The 18,785-nt window shown below is 43.4% G+C and overlaps 1 protein-coding gene across 3 annotated transcripts in view; it reads right to left on the bottom strand.

The window, feature by feature from the left end:
* LOC126162115 (transcription initiation protein SPT3 homolog) overlaps positions 1-18,785 on the bottom strand; it is a 125,995-nt gene that overhangs the window by 28,283 nt on the left and 78,927 nt on the right. For all 3 annotated transcript variants that reach the window (XM_049918399.1, XM_049918401.1, XM_049918400.1), the window contains exon 4: positions 1,418-1,563. In XM_049918399.1, the coding sequence (XP_049774356.1) occupies positions 1,418-1,563 (146 nt within the window). The remainder of the gene's footprint in view (positions 1-1,417; positions 1,564-18,785) is intronic.

Here is an 18,785-nt window from a genome sequence, read left to right on the forward strand (position 1 = left end):
ATATTCTATGACCAGTTTTGTTGCCCTTCATGGTAAGCCAACCTGGGCTTACACTTTGGCAAGATCATCCCCAACCACACATGGCAAAAGTTTCTACAGCTCATCTTCATGCTTGCCAAATCCTACCTTGGCCAGCACAGTCACTGAATCTCTCCACAATTGAAAACGTATGTAGAATTATGGGCAGGGTCTACAACCAGTTCAGAACTTTGACAATCTAACATGCCAATTGGACAGAATTTGGCCCAGCTTGACATCAAACAACTCTATAAATTAATGCCAAGCCAAACAACTGCTTGCATAAGGGCCAGAGGTGGAGACACACACACACACACACACACACACACACACACACACCATTGTTGTCTTTGGCTGCTGAGGCAGCCAGAGACCAGAGACTGTGGGAGACCCTTACAGACTCAATACAATGTGTAGAATTCAGCAAGGCAACATCATTATCAGAAGTGAAAGTAGCAACTGGTGTACTCCATAAAAATTTAATGAGTCTTTTACTACTTCTTCTTCTTCTTCTTCTTCTTCTTCTTCTTCTTCTTCTTCTTCTTGGCAATGTTAAAAGCTATCTGAAATTGTTTACAGATGACTCTGTATCAGAAATGTTATCAGTAGAAAATTGGTGCAAAAGCCATAAAGATTTTCACATTATGAATGTCTGGTTCAAAGACTAACCTTTAACTCTAATTAAGAAAGTGTAATGTCACTGACATGGAAATGTGAAAGATGCTATTTTCTTTGTCTATACCTAAACTAATACGACAAAAGAGTATGTCACAACAGTGAAATATGCACAAACAGGCTTAAGATGAAATGAACAATATAAATATAGGCAAGAGAAATGTAAATGTCACAGTGAAATGATGTTTTAGGTACTTGGCATTTAGAAAAAGATCTGTGCCAGTTCACATTTACAGTTTTATCCATTAATTGACGAAAAAACCAATGGCCCCATACCTTTAATATTATGTAAGTATGTAGCACCCCTGCACCAACCCCCTCTATACACAGTTTCATTGCTATGTTGGTTCATCCTTTTGACTTCAAAAAATCTGGGTAGTCTTATTAAAAACAAAAAAAAAAAAACAAAGTTTATACATTGGTAGTAGAAACCAGAAAGTGGAAATTAGTTGTCTTGTTTTATGCACCAGAAAAGTACAAGTAATGCTTACAAATGTTAACAGCTAGGTAACAATGTTTTTAGTTGGACCATCACTCATTAGATACAGAGGTAAATGTTCAAGTACCTGTTAACGCCACACAGCACTCCACCACAAACAGTTGGTCTATAATTAGAGAGAGTGCTTATTTCCAGTAATGGTAGCTATTCCAACACATCTTTGCATGTGCTTCAAATATCATAACAACATGATATAAAAAAGAAAACATGTTTGTCAAAACTTACAGAGTATTTGACACCCAAGTGACTTTTCCTTTGGCAATCTTGGAAGTTTTTCACCCTTTGAAAGAAGCCACATATTAAGCCTAAAACCACTCTTCTTTGGTGCAAATGTGAAGGACACTGTACGAGCAGCTGCATATTCTAAGTATCTGCAAGAAAAAGGTTTTTTTTATTTGAAAGAACTTTAAAAATTATTATTATTATTATTATTATTATTATTATTATTATTGTGAATAATTCAAAATCTGTCACTAAGATTAGAAATCCTTTAATGGTACTTTAAGTCAACTATTTGTAATGTACCTTCCATGAGAAAATGGGATACAAGAAAGCCTGCTATGAAGAACAGATCAGAGCTCATACCGCACAATGAATTCACAACAAAACAATACAAAAATTATAAAATTGTAGTAGGAACACACATCACCCATGTTTCTGATAGTAGTACAATAACATTCGTAAAATACATATGTGCAGTGATGTCTCTGTAAACCGTGAGCAATGGCCTCAATATAGGAACTAAATTTATTTTCAGTACTGACATCAGAAATCATCAAATGCATTAAAATCATAAAATGTTTTTGTAATTTATTTTACACAGATGCCGAAATATCTGATAAAGCACTCTTAGCAATTCTGGCTCCAGTCAAGAAGCTATATTTGGTCAATAAACTACTGAAACACATGTCATCCCTAGGGTTCAAAACTTTAGTTCTCAAATTTGAGAGTGCAGTGTAAGGATAAAGGCCAAAAATGAGTTCCTGTTTTAAAATACACATGTCTTCTATCCACAAGAGAAATGCAACTACATTTCCCAACAGCAAATCAACACACAGCTTCAAAGAAATTTCCATGTCCCTTCACTTTCAGTAGGCATTCCATACAGTCCTGCATTGTTCTTTAGTGAACAAAAGAAAAGTTTATACCATGTCAAGTAATTCTCATATGGCAAAGTCAGCAAGTTGTGGTAATTTTGGGGGTATCCTAAGGAAGTGTTGTAGGGCAATTACTATTATAAGAATGTTAAGAAAATGTACCTTCCCCATGAACCATTGGCAGTGTGCCTGAATGATAGCGATAAGTATACCATAGGTGCAATCACTACAGAAGGATATCTGCTGGATGACCAGACAATTGTGTGGTGCCTGAAGGAGGCCAACATTTTGGATGATTGACTGAACTGGCCTTATAACAACAGCCAACATGGCCTTGCTGTGCTGGTACTGGCACTGCAAACGGTCGAAAGCAAGGGGAAATACAGCCGTTTTATTTCCTGAGGTCATGCAGCTCTACAGTATGGCTAAATGATGATGGTCTCATCTTGGGTAAAATATTTAAGAGGGAAAATAGTCAACCATTTGGATATCCAGGTGGGGACTACGAAGGAGGATGTCTTTGTCAGGAAAAACAACATTGCCAGTCTACAGGTTGTAGGGTGGAATGTTATATCCCTTGATCAGGAAGATAAGTTAGGAAATTTAGAAAGGGAAATGGTAAGTTGAAGTTAGACCTAGTGGGAGTTAGTGAAGTTTGATGGCAGGAGGAACAGGACTTCTGGTCATGTGGGCATAGGGATACAAACACAAAATCAAATATAGGTAACTCTGGCGTTTATCTGATACTGAATAAGAAAACAGGAAAGCGAGTAAGCTACTATGAATGGCGTAGTGAATTCATTATCATAGCCAAGACAGATAAAAAGCCAACGCCAACCACAGTAGTGCAAATTTATATGTCAACTAGCCCCACAGATGATGAAAAGATTGAAACACTTGATGAAAAGATAAAAGAAATTAACCAGATAATTAAGGGAGAGAAAAATTTAATTGTGATGGAGACTGGAATTCAATAGTAGGAAAAAGAAGAGAAGGAAAAATAGAAGGATGATATGGATTGGGGGAACAGAACGAAAGCAAGGCAAACACACTTCTCACTGATGTATAGGCAGCAGCTTCTGCTCTGAAAGCTGAGCTGGTGCCCTGCAATGCTAATGGCGAGCCCACGGTAGGCTGGCAGGCTTTCTAAGCTACAGCTGTTGACATCATCAGTGATGTGTTTCTTCCCTCAGTAGCACAGAGCCCTGGTGGCCCTGTGCTCCGCACATCAGTGCAGCTGTGCACAGGATACGACTCTCTGCCCTCTGGTAGGAGTCAGACAGTGGCTGGCACTGAGGTGCCAAGTCTTATTAGGAACTTGGCATTGGCAGCAGCTTGCATGCACAGCAGGTCAGTGGGGCTGTGGCACCATGTCCCACAAACATTTAGTGCAGGTGGCAGGCACAGCCCGGTCTCAAACCCATGGCTGTTGTTGGCAGTGTCCAGTTGTCTCACTGAATGGCATAGCTCTGGTGCTGTAGTGGTGCTGCTAGTCTCTCGTAACAAGAAGAGATGCCTGCCTCCAAAGCCACACTTACTTATGCGCCTCTGGCACACATTTGTTTCACTAAAACCTGGGACCTCGTTACATGGTCCACAATAAGAGACTTTCCCTGGTGTGGTAATGTCACCCTGCTTGCTATTCAGTTACCACTAAGCCGTGCAACTTATTGTTGCACTCAGCTGTCCTCACCTCACAATCTACTTGCATATCTGTTATAGTGACGGTGTCGCAACACTGGCAGCTACCAACTCGCAGCAGCTAATGCAATGCTCCATGGCAGCTATCTCACTACTTATTACCCTGGCTAAGGACTTACAACTTTTACCCACAGACTGCGTAGCGGCACTACACTACCCCCTCCATAGAGAAGACCCAGTCCCTCGGGTCTTGCTCCGCCCAATTCTCTACTGTAATTACTTTTGCCCTTATCTGTAAAACAAGTACATAATACTAAAATGGCTACTCCTAACTACTACACAATTGCTATTTGATCTGCAGCTTCATAAATCTATCTTTCATTCCTCACTCGGGGGATCCAGTCTACGAGAAATTTTAACTACCCCTGGAGTTAGTTTTTCCATGGCTTGTTGTTTCAAATACATCAGAGTTAGGCAGTGTAAATTGGAGTCACCATAGCAATAGGAATTGTGATGCTCAAGGTCACTCTTACCTGTTAAACACCGTCCAGATACTGTTCCACATGCTGCAACATTTGCTCTACAGTGATCCGTCCCTCCTGCGCTGCTACCATGTGACTCTATGAACAGTTCGTCTCAGTTCCCAGGTGCTGTTAAGAAAGGTATGGTTTTGTTTGGACAACATCTCTAGAGGTTCGTCTGCTCAATACAGCTGTAGCTGTGTCTCACTCGGCAGAGTAATTTCTGTTGCAGTAGCTGGTAAATGAAATGTGGGCCCTGTAATACTGCAATCTGCCCCGTTTATTAACAGTCCACTACCTCACAATTCTAATCGTCTTTCCCACATAGCAACTAGCAACGACTACTATGACATTGTACACCAAGTATATCCAATGTAAACCTGCTCCCAGGAAATACTTTTGGCAGGGACGTCCCTCTGTTTTACCTCTGAAACATCACATGATGCATGTGCTCCCATGCATCGAAATCTCACGAACCTGGCATACTGTGGCTACCTCACTCTGACATAGCTGAATCGCATACTCTGTCATCACCATGTGTCGATAACCATCTTCAGCCAATAGTACCACCCCTTCCTCTCTCACCTGCACAAATTTTCCAACTGCTGCTCTCTTCACCAGATAAGCGCACACAATGTAACGCCTAAACAATGCACGCTTGCTACCAGTACCTTTACTGATATGTACAACTATACATTACCTGTTGTTACACCCACCATAGCACAACAGTTGTACAATAGCAAGTTCTGGTTGCTTGACTCTGCTACTACCTATAAATCTTGGAGTAATTCTCCTCACACCTTACTCAATCCCTCTAGATACTGCTCAGATGGCAGCAAGGTTAAACTTACCTGTGAATGTAGCATATGATGGAGGCTTCCTACAAGTTTGTTAACTCCACTGCTGCATCCCATGTAGTATCCCCTAGTGATTGCAATAGTCTTGTCATTGTTATTCTTAAATCTAGTAACTGCACTAGTGTTTGTACCACTTCCAGATCCTGTTTCAGAGTGCTAGCCGAGACGCTGGCATAATCCACGACTTCCTTAGTAAGCTGTCAAAGCATGCGTGTTGTTTAACAAGCCACTCTCCAAATACACAATCTGCGTGGAATGCCACTCCATAGATACTTTATTTGCCTCCACTAACCCCCTTGTGGCCTCTGCTGTAGCGTTCAATTTTCATCTACTGCCCCGAAGATTGTCTTCAGTATTGTACCCTCAGCATGTATCTACCCCCTTTTCACTTCCTGAGATGTTCTGGTACCAGTCAGTCATCTCCTGCACCTGCTCCTCTAATCTTGCATATGTCCCAAGCTACTTCTTGTTCTCCTTTGAGACCTCTCTCAGACTTCCACTACTATCCATTAACTTCTGTACCCCTGAGAACATCTCCTCCAGCCTCCTAATTTTGTTCCATAATTCCCACACATCAAAACCTAAATGTAATGCTTTGCGCCTGAATAATATCACATCTGGTTGCCTGGAAAGGAAAACTTCATCGTCCAGGTGATGCTCTTGTAGTGCCCACACTCCAACTCTAGCATTCTTCTTTTCTCGCCCCTCTCTTATGGCAACATGAGGACAGGGATCAATATCACTTCCCTACCCACAGAAGCCTGCTGTCTCCGAACAGCACATCTTAATGCACTATAAATCCTACCCCAACACAAACATGTAACCTTATCTAAACAAGGTTAATGCCCTAAACTATATAAGCTGGCATAAGCTGTCACCAACACACCAGTCGGCAAAGGTGAAGCAAAGATCAATTAGTAGGCACTGGATCAAGTGTGCCTATCACGAGAGGGGCCAGAGACATACCCACAAGCAACACACTTTCAACGCCCTTTTGGCAGCGTGTATTTAGGCCACTGCTGCTGAACGGAGGGCTGCACGCACTCACTCAACCATCTGGTAGAAGCCTGTCAGTGTACTTCCAGAGCGGGTTTAGTTCATAACAAGCTACAACAGTACATAGCAACTTTATTATTGATTATAGTGGTTTACCACAACCAGAATTTTACTTCACTAGCTGTGAAGAGGACTATTACTGATGAGCTTGTACCACAACATGGATTCTATTCAAGTTACGTAAGTGTTCCACTTCGAGTAAATAAAGAACCATATGAATTCACATGTGTGTCTTCTTCCCTGCTGTCTTATGGTATAAGACACTACAGTGGTGAACGAGGATAATTCAGGGGCAATCAAAGATTTTGCTTGCTTCTCTTGTGTTTTAGCTTGCAGGGGTGATTGTGTTCAAGTGTTTCTATTTACAAATTTTTTTTTGTGTTCTTGCATGTATTCCAGGAGGGGAGCCACAGAACTAATCAAATTTCCCTTTTCTGAGGCTTTGCTTGCGTTTTGATACAAAGTATTTGTGTAAACCATGAATTCCCTGCTCCGCCACCCCCTGACCCTATGCCTAAGCTGCAGACAGCCAATGTGATCGATCTGACCCAAGTTTTTCAGATTTAGAACCAACAAACTGCTACCTTACTGACAACGGTACAATTACTGGCTGCACAAGTTGCGTCAGTGACACAATCACAACCGACCAACCAATCGGTCCAACAAGTGCCACCGACCAGTGTACCAACGTTCCTGCAATTTAAAGAAACACAGGAGGAATGGACTGAATACCTGACTCAGTCCCAAGCACTGTCAAGTTAACCATGTTCAAAGTACTATCAAGTTACAATAGTTCCTCAGGATTGTGGGGGTCCCAGTGTTCAGATTAATATGAAAACTATTCCCAACCGCATCTCCCGACAAACTCATCTCTGATCAAGTAATCACTGCAGTAACTCAATACTATGACCACCAAGTCCAAGTAGCTGCAGTCTGACATTAGTTCTTTTGCTAGCAGAAAAAGCCAGAACAGATGTACCGCGAGAGGTACACAGAATTAACGGGCATTACTAGGAAGTGTAAATTTCAACGCAGTTGTGGCAACTTTTACAGTGATTTAATGATATCCGATGCAGTAACATTCAGTGTCCCAAATAGCAGAATATGGGAACAGATCTTAAAAGGACTGATCCATCACTTCCTCAAGTACTGCAAATCTTACAGCATCTTTTCCATCTTCATGTGCTGTAGTGGCCGATAAGTATGACCAGGCCCTGATATGTTGGGTCGAGTCGCCTCTTATTCGTAACTGACCCAACCAGCCACAACAGGAAGTACGTACACAGCTATGGACAACCACGCAGACATGTAAACAGGCCTCTGAATTTAGTGAAGTCTTGCCCAAGATGTTTTGCTCACCATAAAATACAGGAATGCCAATCATGTAACGCAACATGATACACATATGGAAAAAGAGGGAATGTCCAAGCAGTTAGTTTGCAATAGCACAAAAATGCCAACTTTGACCACTCCCGGAAAAAAAAAAAAAAAAGAAGAAGAAGAAGGGAAAAAAAAAACAGGCTCATGGACATACCGTATTTACTCGAATGTAAGCCGCACTCGAATCTAAGCCGCACCTGAAAAATGAAACTCGAAATAAAGGGAAAAAAAAAATTCCCAAATCTAAGCCGCGCCTGAAATTTGAGACTCTAAATTCAAGGGGAGAGAGAAGTTTTAGGCCGCACCTCCAAATCGAAACAAAGTTGGTCCATTGTAATATGAGACACAATTTAGGTCGAATGATTGACGATACAGCTACAGTAGTTAGTTTCGTAGTTTATTAGGCAGACAGGATTTAAATGAGATAGAAGCAAACACGAAAGAATACATGGCAAAATGTTTATATTCGTATTATTCTTATGGTGAAGAGAATACTGCATGTGATTCACATTTCATCAGGTTCCTATTAGCAACCATCTCTTCTCACAGGTAGGAAAAAATTCAGAACGTAGAGTTGGCCATATTGACAAAAATCCCAGTATTACCAGTCGGATTTTCGTAGTACATTGAAATTCGAAGATGAACAATACGGAATTTGTATTTACTTCGTTGGATAATGTATGAAAATGCAGTGGTCGAAACTCGGGCGGAGAAAAAAAGCTCGCCTTCCAATTTTTTTTTTTTTTTTTAATTTTATTTATTGACTCAGAGGTTTTGGCGCCAGTATTTATCTTTGTGTCTACAAAGGATGCCTGTGTAGCGCTACATATATTCGACGGCAGAAGTTAGTTGTGGCGGCACCTATCAACATTTTTCAGAACTTCAGCTTGCTTTGCACTCGATTCTAAGCCGCAGGCGGTTTTTTGGATTACAAAAACCGGAAAAAAGTGCGGCTTAGATTCGAGTAAATACGGTACAGTGAGTGCTGTGTTTTCAAAACTTAAAACAGGTTCTGACAAAAGTAAGATTAAGATTGTGCCGCCTCCTCACCCTAGTGCTGTGCAATGACATTCTAACAAACTATTTGTCTCCTTATGAATTGATGACCACCATGTGAATTTTCAGTAGGACACAATTGCCTCAGTAACTTTGCTTAATCTTGCCACGTACAAACAGTTACGCTCACCACGCCCTTCTAAATCTGGCAAGCACCTCACTGCTTACAAAGAACAGGAAATTCCCAGTGCTTGGGCAGTGTACTTTGCCTGCCACTTACAAATCCCACACTAGGACAGTGAATTTTACTGTGTTGACATCAAAAGGCAGTGAGAACACATTCGGTTTAGATGCCTTTGATTTGTTTGGATTTAGCATCCAAGACAATGTACTTGCAGTGTCTGCTTTTGAACCAAAAGACAGTGTAGCTAGCTTGCTTAAAGAATTTCCTGAACTATTTTCAGAAGCAATGGGAAAAGCTAATAACTTTGAAGTACATGTTACACTGAAAGACAATGCACAGCCTAAGTTTTTCAGGGCCCACCCCGTTCCTTGTTTTAAGAGACAAAGTAGCCAGTGAATTGAAATAATTGCAAAAATAATGGTGTAATTGCTCCCAATCAAACTAGTCAATGGGCAAGTCCTCTTGTTTTGTTGCCTAAGCCTTCTGGTCACATTCACGTCTATTGTCAACCCACAAATAGTAGTTGACACTTATCCGTTACCTCGCCCTGAGGAACTTGTGGACAGGTTTGGTGCAGGACGTTACTTTTCTAAGACAGATTTTGTGATGCCTACTTGAAAATTCCATTGGATGAAGAATCACAGAAAGTGTTTGTTGTAAATACACACTTAGGACTGTTCAAATATTTGCGCTTACCCTTGGGCAGTGCTTCCGCACCTGCCATTCAATGTTACTTTTGAACAGCTGACTTCAAAAGGGCCATTTTGTTCAAACTACATTGACGATATTGTCGTCTCAGGTTGTACACCAGAGGAATACATTGCCAATTTTGATACTCTTATTCGAGTGTTGTCACAAGCAGGACTCAAGAGTTGTCTCGAACAGTTTGATTTTTTTCAAACTGAACTACAGTATTTAGGTCATTTGATAAACAGTCTGGGTGTGCACCCACTCCAATCTCATTTGCTTGCAATCCGTGACCTGCCTCTTTCTCACAATGTGTGTGAACTGCAATCAGCATTAGGCAAGATGACATACTACATTTGGTTCACACCTAATACCGCTCAGATCCCGGCTCAATTGCATCGCAAAAACATACATTTCGTGTGGATTAACGACTGTCAAGATGCATTTCAGAATCTCAAAAATGCCTTGCTCGGTGACAGATGTTTAGTGCCTTTTGCCCCTGCCAAGGCAGTACTTTCACAAGTTTACACTTCCTCCTACAGAATTGGTGCTGTGCTTTCACACAGAATTGCTGCACGAGACAGAGTCATTGCTTTTGTCTCAAAGTTGTTAACCCAAACTCAGTGCAATCATACTCAAATAGAAAAAGACGTTCTCACTACTGTGTATGGTGCGGCCAAATTCCATCACTATTTGTATGGTCACAAGTTCTTTTTAGTGACATATCACAAGCCTTTGCAATCCTCCTTTCATCTTTCAAAGCTGGTTCTTACACGCACTGTTCAAAAATTGCAACAACATTTGGCTTTGTTGCTTTCGCAGTATCAGTATGAAATTGTGTACAGACCTACAGCAAAGCATGGAAATGCAGACGCCCATCTCACCTTCTGATTGGCCAAGACTTATTTTTATGCATCTGCTACACATTGTTGCCAAATCGATGTGCAGGACTCTGAATTGCTGGAATCTTTTCTCTTTCACTACAGAAAAATTGCACAGGCCACTGAAGCAGGCCTAGATCAAGATTTAGTTGCATTACATTTGCACGTCATGGCCTCATTCACACAAAAGTATCCAGAGCTCAGTCATGCACTAAATCTTTGCAAGTTGGCATAACTTTTCAGTTCAACATGATGTGATTTTAGTTCAACATGACAGTGGACAATCATGTGTGCTTTTCCCCAAAGTGTTGCAGAAGATGTGTTACTACTTCTTCACCAAGGACATTGGGGAATCATTTGCACGTTCAGCTCGCTGGCACTGTACTTGGCAGGGCGGTGAACACCCACACTGAACAGATGACATCAGTGTCGTGGGGGTGCGGAAAACCAATACGCTCCGCCACAGTCATTCTCAGCTTGGCCTAAGACTATCTCCATGGCAACGACTGCACATAGACATTGCAGGACCATTTTTGAACACTCGTTGGCTCATAGTGGTAAACTCTTAGCAAGTTCCCATTTGCGGTGTCTATGAACTCTGCCAAATCACATAGCACCATTGTCCTCAATATTTTGCATAGAAGATTTGCCACAAGTTGTTTGTGTCAGACAATGGATCACAGTTCACTTCACATGAATGAAATGGCATTCATCATCTAACGAGTGCTCCATTTCAACCCCCATCCAATGGAGAAGCAGAACACTTTGTAAGTACTTTTAACAACATGTGGCTACGCTACACACACACACACACACACACACACACACACACACACACACACACACACACACACACACACACACACACACACACAAAAAAAAAAAAAAAGCAACATGCCACCAATGCCCTCTCGACAGCATGTATTTAGGCTTCCGCTGCTGACCGGAGGCCCTCTCTCACTCAATCATCCAGTTGGTGTGTCAGATTACTCAGGAGCGAGTTTAGTTTGTCAGAGGTTGTGACAGTACATAGTGACCAGATTAGTTACTAAGCAGGACTAGTTTACCAGAACCAGAAATGTACTTTACTAGCAGTGAATATTGACATCAGTCTGCAAGAGGACTATTACTGATGAACTTGTACCAAAAAACATGGACTCTAATCAAGTTAAGTAACTGTTTCCAGTTTATGTAAATAAAGAACCGTATTGATTCACATGTGCATTTGTGTTGTAGAAAGAGGGTACCAGCCACCCACAACAACATTCTCTCCCTTGCTTCCTTACAGTACAAGACTCTACACTATACACAAAAGAACAATATTCAGGAATCACAATACACATTAATCACTTCCTTGGCCTCAATGTATAATGAACATGAGGTATCAAGTCCTCCCTCTCCTGTTGCTCATCCTTCTGATTCTTCTTTGCCTCGTGCCTCACTTTCACTAATACCTCTAATGGAATTGCCCCTGGAGCACACTTGAATGGCTGTAGATGCCCAATATGCACAATTGTTGACCTCATTGGCAGCTGTAACTTTACATTTATTGATCATTTACTGATGAAGTGGTTTCAGTTACACTCTTGGAGCGGGGAGGGGGGGGGGGGGGGGGGGGGGGGGAAGACACACCACAGATGTAACATAAATTGGTAGCAGACAAACAAATGTTTACAGTTTCAGAAAAACTGGCTTATTTTTCAAAAGAAAGAGCTTCACAAATTGAGCAAGACAACTACATGTTGGTCCATCTCTGGTCCTTATTCCGGCAGTTTTTCAGCTTTGTGTTGATTGACAGGGTTATTCGATTTTGTCCTGAGGGATATTGTGCCAAATTCTGTACAACTGGCATGTTAGAGTGTCAAAATCCTGAACTACTTGGAGCGTCTTGCACATAATGCTCCAAACTCTCTCAATTGGAGAAAGATCTGGTGACCTTGCTGGCCAAGGTATGGTTTGGAAAGCACAAAGACATGCAGCAGAAAATGTTGCCACATGCAGGAAGCCATCATCTTGCAGCACTGTAAGCCCAGGATCGCTTGACACAAAGGGCAACAAAACGGGGTGTAAAATATTGTCAATTTACTGCTGTGCTTTAGGGGTGCCATGGATGACAAAGTGGAACTGGCTATGAAAGAAATAGCACACCAGACCATCACAACTGTTTGTCAGCCCTTATGGCGGGCAACAGTCAGGTTGTTATCCCACCAACGTCCTGGGCATCTCCAGACATTTCTTTGCTCAGTTCAAAGTGGGACTCGTCACTTAAGGCAACTGGTCTCCAATCAGTGAGATTCCGGACTAAAGACACCCTGGACAACAGTGGGATACCAATCCACCTGTTGTCCACCATATGGCCCGGAAGCCAGATGTGATTGTCGGGGCAGCCATTTCTTTTCAGAGCAGGGGCCCTTTGGTAGTCATCCACTACAATCATACACAGTACAGCAGTATGTTGATAATACTCTATGCCCTGTTTCGCTGCTTTTCCCGGCAAGCCATCCTGGACTTACATTCCCTCAAGACAATGTCTGCCCACACACAGCAACACTTTCTACTGCTTATGTTAATGCTTGCCTAACACTATCTTGCCCAGTAAGGTCTCCCAAATTGAGAACATTTGGAGCATTACTGGCTGGGCCCTCCAACCATCTCACTTTTCTCGATATGATGTGCCAATTGGGTAAAAATTGGCACAATATCCCTCAGGAGGACAGCCAATAACTATCAATCAATGCCAAGCTGAATAACTGCATGCATCAGGATCAGAGGTGGACCAACAAACTACTGAATTGCTCTATTTGTGAAGCCCTTTTTCTTGAATAAATTATCAATTTTTTCTGAAATTGTAATCTTTTGTTGGCCTGTGCACGTAAGTCACATCTGCCAATTTCTGTCTCATTAGGATAATTTCTTCATGGTGCGTTTTTTCCCCTTAGAGTGTACCTCATACAGGCCCTGGTACCATTTACAAACTTCTTCATTTTTACCTTCAGAGCATATGGGCTTAACAACATCATCAACTGGCCTACTTCACATGGAGGTGATGTCCCCACTCATTTCTTGCCTCTTTCTGCTTCTCCAATGACTTAGCAACTGCTTGCTGGACCTTTCTCCACATTTCTCTTACAGTTCCTGTAAATTTTCAGACCAACTCCCCCTTCCTGTCTTCTTTCTTGCTAAATATGCCAAATGGCAACAGCATCTTCTTTCCATATAGTCCTCCGAATGGCAACATCCCTGTCCTAGTTGTGTGCTTTGGAGATGTATGTACTCACTATGAAGGATACATATGTGTTCCAGTCTGCATTCACATAACGATTAAGCATCTTTCCAGTTCTCCGATGAACACTTCCATCCTTCTGTGAGCTTGTTGATGAAGTTCTCAACTTTTTTTTACTTTTAAGAAGCAACACAACTCTTATCAGGTCTGACATGAAGCTCATCCATCGCTCCATAATTATTGTCTCCGGCACCTCAAACTTCAATATCCGACTATTAACCACGGCCCGTGAGACTGTGACAGCTTGTTGGTCCGGCATCAGCACCATCTTGATGTAATGAGAAAAATTATCTATTATGGTCATGAAAAAATGACCATCTGCTGATGTTCGGTTGAATGGGCCTTACACGTACGTCCCAATGAAAATAAACATTTCAGTTGCTTCTGGCAATCACTGTAACAGTACCTTCTGTTGATATAAAGCTGCATGCCACTCTTCTGTTGATATAAAGCTGCGTGCCACTCATTTTCTGAAGTACTTATCAACATCATTCTTCCTTCTTGTCAGTAATTTTCTGTCATCCTATGACTCATTGCCTTGTGTCCCCCATAGCCCGATATAACATGATCGTGCATTTCACATAGTATTTCTTGCTTCAACTTGGTCAGCACTTCCCACAGTATTCCATCATGCCTGCTAAGCCTCTGTTGCTTACCGTACTGTCTGCACTCTTTGTCAATGCTCTGTGCTGCTTGCCATTCCCCAAGGTCCTAACCTAATGCTTGTACTATTGCTACTTTCCTGCTTAACTCATCCACATTTCCATGCTTCTTTCCGGTTTGTGGATTATTTTAAACTCAAATGCCAATGTTGTCAGTTGGCTCAATGGGCCCTTAAAACCTGGTAACCACTTCAAAGCAGCACAGTCTGTCACTACCTTGAACTTTCTTCCATAAAGGTAACACTGGAAGTATGTTACCCCATACACCAAGCTTAATATTTCTCCCTCAGCCATACAATTATTCCTCTCTGCTGCATTCAACTGTCTTGATGCAAAGGCAGTAGTATGTTCATAACCATCGACCTCTTGGTTCAAAACCCAGCAGTGGGCATGATTTGATGCATCACATGATTATATAAACTCCTTCTGAAAGTCTGGAAACGGCAACACAGGATGCGACTGTAACCCCCTTTTTAATTTCTACAAATACTCCCTGATATTCCTTCAGTCATACAAACTTAACACCCTTCTTCAATAATTGCGTAAGCAGACTTGCAATATCTGCAAACACCTTCAAGAACTTTCTATAGTAATTTGTGAGACCCAGAAAAGGTTCTAATTCTTTGGTTGTTACTGGAACAGAAAACTCTTGCACTAATCTAGGATTAGTCCTTAAAGCATACTTACTGATCACATGCCCTAAATAGTTGACTACCTCTGGCACACAGTGACATTTCTCAGTACTTAATGTCAAATGAGCTCCTTATTATCAATTCCTTTACTGAAATAAATATGCCACACCATTGGCAATTAGCCTATCCTTCTGACAAATATGCCCATCAGAACTTAGGATTTCATTGCTATTCACTTCTGGTTTCAACCAAATTTCTGTTCCTAAAACTATCTGGGCATTATAGCCTTCAATGAGCCCAATTCTGGGACCTTTCCTTGGGTGCTCCTGCAGTTTACTTATATTAACCTTTTCTACATCAAATCCACAAGGATGACCACTCTCTGAGAACATTGTGGCTCATGTAACTATGATTTTGGCAGGCAATTAGTCTCTGGTCCCAAGGGAGGTTTCTCTAACTCCTCTAAAGCTCCCATGTGTACCCCACGTACTATGCTATCCCGGCAACCATTTTCTGAGTGTAACACACCCCTGACATATTAAGGGAAACCCTACAGTTCTTCACCCAATTGCGGAAGTTGAGAAATTCGCATCTGGTACCAACACGGAGTCATCCAAGGCTCTGGTTGAGACCTTCCACTCTGCTCCAAATCAGAAGGCCTCGATCAATCCTGTGTATGGTGCTACACAAATATTCAGCTTAGTCTGCACCCCACGTGCAATGCTAGTTGCCTTCACAAAATCAGCCATGTGCCGAAAGGAGCTGAGGATGGCCTCAGAACCCAAGCAGTAGGCATCATTCTTGCCAACATGTGCCACTACTTACAGCCAGTGCACTCGATAACTGCCAGCAGAGCCTCCACCACATCGATGAGGCTTCCTGGCAAACATACCAAGTCCACACTGGCATTCTTTCCCACCCTGCACACTATTTCTTCAAGGGGTTCCATTACCCACATAACATTGGAGCTCCCAATGAGTAGCTTACTTGCCCTCTGTACTTGTAAGGATTGGGCAAATAATCAGCTGGTGGCCCAAAAGGGAGGCATCCCATGCTGGCTCAGAAGTATTATGCTATCTCATACCTATTGCTGAGGCACTAGGAGCTGGCCACAGAGCCTGTTTCCTCTTTTGCCTCCAGCCCCGTGACATTTGAGTCAACCACTGTCCACAACTCACTCTTGAGTAAGGATAGACTGGTCAGATGCTGCGTATCAGAAGCCTCAGTGACAACCTGGTCACCAGGAGATTACGTATGCACCAAAGGTGTCACATGTCTGGTCACTGGTGCCCCAAGTTACCACACCTTTGAGCAGTAGCCAGAAGCCTGCTGACTGTGGCCAACACAGATTTCAGCCGTTTTCAGATGGCAGCCTATTCTCCTTGTGTCCACTAATAACAAACACAGCACCTAGCCATATCGTTTTTTTTTTTTTTTTTTGTTGGGTTTAAGGGCGCTCAACTGCTGAGGTCATTAGCGCCCAGTCACTGTTGTTAGAGCACATGGAATCTGGTAAAACTCAAGGGGATAGAGGGGACACCAGAAGGACCCTACAAAGATGCAGACAAAATAAGTAAAAAGATTAAATGTCTTTGGACAAGCCAGTTAAAGTTATAAAACGCAGAATACGAGCAGCTGCTCGAGCGTCATCAGCTAAAACATCCGGTAAAGTAGATGGCAGGGACAGGACAACACGAAATTGACTAAAACGGGGACACGACAATAAAACATGGCGCACTGTTAATGCCTGACCACAAGGGCACTGCGGGGCTGGGTCACCGGAGAGCAGGTAGCGGTGGCTAAACCGGCAATGCCCAATCCGCAACCTGGTCAGAAGGACCTCCTCGCGCCGAGATGGTCGGGAGGATGTTGTCCAAGCAGTTGGTAGCGGTTTTACTGCCCGGAGCTTGTTGCCTTGGAGGGATGACCAAGCATCCCACCACAACGACACAAGCCTCTTACAGACATCCCCACGAACGTCGGATGACGGGACACAATGGGAGGCTGGCCGAGGCAGGAGGACTGCAGCCTTGGCTGCAGCATCTGCAGCCTCATTCCCAGGCACTCCCACATGTCCGGGAACCCACAGAAAGCTGACAGAACCACCGTTATCAGCGAAAGAATGGAGGGACTGCTGTATCCGTTGAATCAAGGGATGGACCGGATAGGGAGCTCCAAGGCTCTGAAGAGCACTGAGTGAGTCAGAGCAGAGTACATATGATGAATGGTGGTGGCGGCGGGCATACTGAGCGGCCTGATGGAGAGCAAAAAGCTCGGCCGTAAAGCTGGAACATTGGTCGAGGAGCCGGTATTTAAATGTGGCAGCCCCGACGACAAAGGCACAGCCGACACCATCGTCAGTTTTGGAGCCATCGGTGTAAATAAAGGTGTGACCGGCAAGTCGAGCACGAAGTTCGGCAAACCGTGAGCAATACATTGCAGCCGGAGTACCATCCTTCGGGAGTGAGCTGAGGTCGAGATAAATATGAACCGGAGCCTGGAGCCAAGGTGGTGTCGGGCTCTCACCCTCTCTGAAGGTGGTAGGGAGGGCAAAATCCAATTGTCAAAGCAGGCGACGGAAGCGGACTCCGGGGGGCAGCAGGGCAGACACATACAACCCGTACTGACGGTCGAGAGAATCGGCGAAGAAGGACTTGTAAGAGGGGTGGTCGGGCATAGACGACAGCCGGCAGGCATACCGACACAGCAGTACGTCGCGCCGGTAGGTCAACGGTAACTCGGCAGCTTCAGCATAAAGACTCTCGACAGGACTAGTGTAGAAGGCTCCGGTCGCAAGACGTATCCCCCGATGGTGGATGGAGTTGAGCCGGCGTAAGAGGGACGGCCGAGCGGACGAGCAGACGAAGCTCCCATAATCCAGCTTCGATCGGACTATGGACCGATACAAGCGAAGCAGGACAGTGCGATCCGCTCCCCAAGATGAACCGCTAAGAACTCTGAGGACATTAAGGGAACGTGTACAACGGGCTGCCAAATAAGAGACATGTGGAGACCAACACAGTTTCCTGTCCAACGTGAGCCCTAGAAACTTAGTTGTGTCCACGAATGGGAGAACAACGGGACCGAGATATAAGGATGGCGGAAGGAACGCTTTATATCGCCAAAAGTTGATACAAACCGTCTTTTCTTCAGAGAACCGGAAGCCATTTGCCACGCTCCATGAGTAGAGGCTGTCTAGACAACGCTGAAGGCAGCGCTCCAGGAGGCATGTTCTCTGGGCACTGCAGTAGATCGCAAAGTCATCGACAAAGAGAGAGCCTGAGACATTAGGTGGAATGCAATCCATAATTGGATTGATCGCGATGGCAAAAAGGGCTACGCTCAAGACGGAGCCCTGAGGCACTCCGTTCTCCTGGAGGAAGACGTCGGACAATACGGAGCCCACACGTACCCTAAACTTTCGATCCGTTAAAAAGGAATCAATAAAAAGGGGCAGGCGACCGCGTAGGCCCCACCTGTGCATAGTGCGGAGGATACCTCCTCTCCAACAGGTGTCATAAGCCTTCTCCAAGTCGAAGAACACGGCTACCGTTTGGCGCCTTCGCAAAAAGTTGTTCATGATGAATGTCGACAAGGTCACGAGGTGGTCAACAGCGGAGCGGCGGCGACGAAAGCCGCATTGGACATTAGTAAGTAGCTGTCGAGATTCAAGAATCCACACTAACCGAGCATTAACCATGCGCTCCATCACCTTA

Source organism: Schistocerca cancellata, chromosome 2 (genome assembly GCF_023864275.1).
Source record: "Schistocerca cancellata isolate TAMUIC-IGC-003103 chromosome 2, iqSchCanc2.1, whole genome shotgun sequence".
Classification (NCBI taxonomy): Eukaryota; Metazoa; Arthropoda; class Insecta; order Orthoptera; family Acrididae; genus Schistocerca; species Schistocerca cancellata.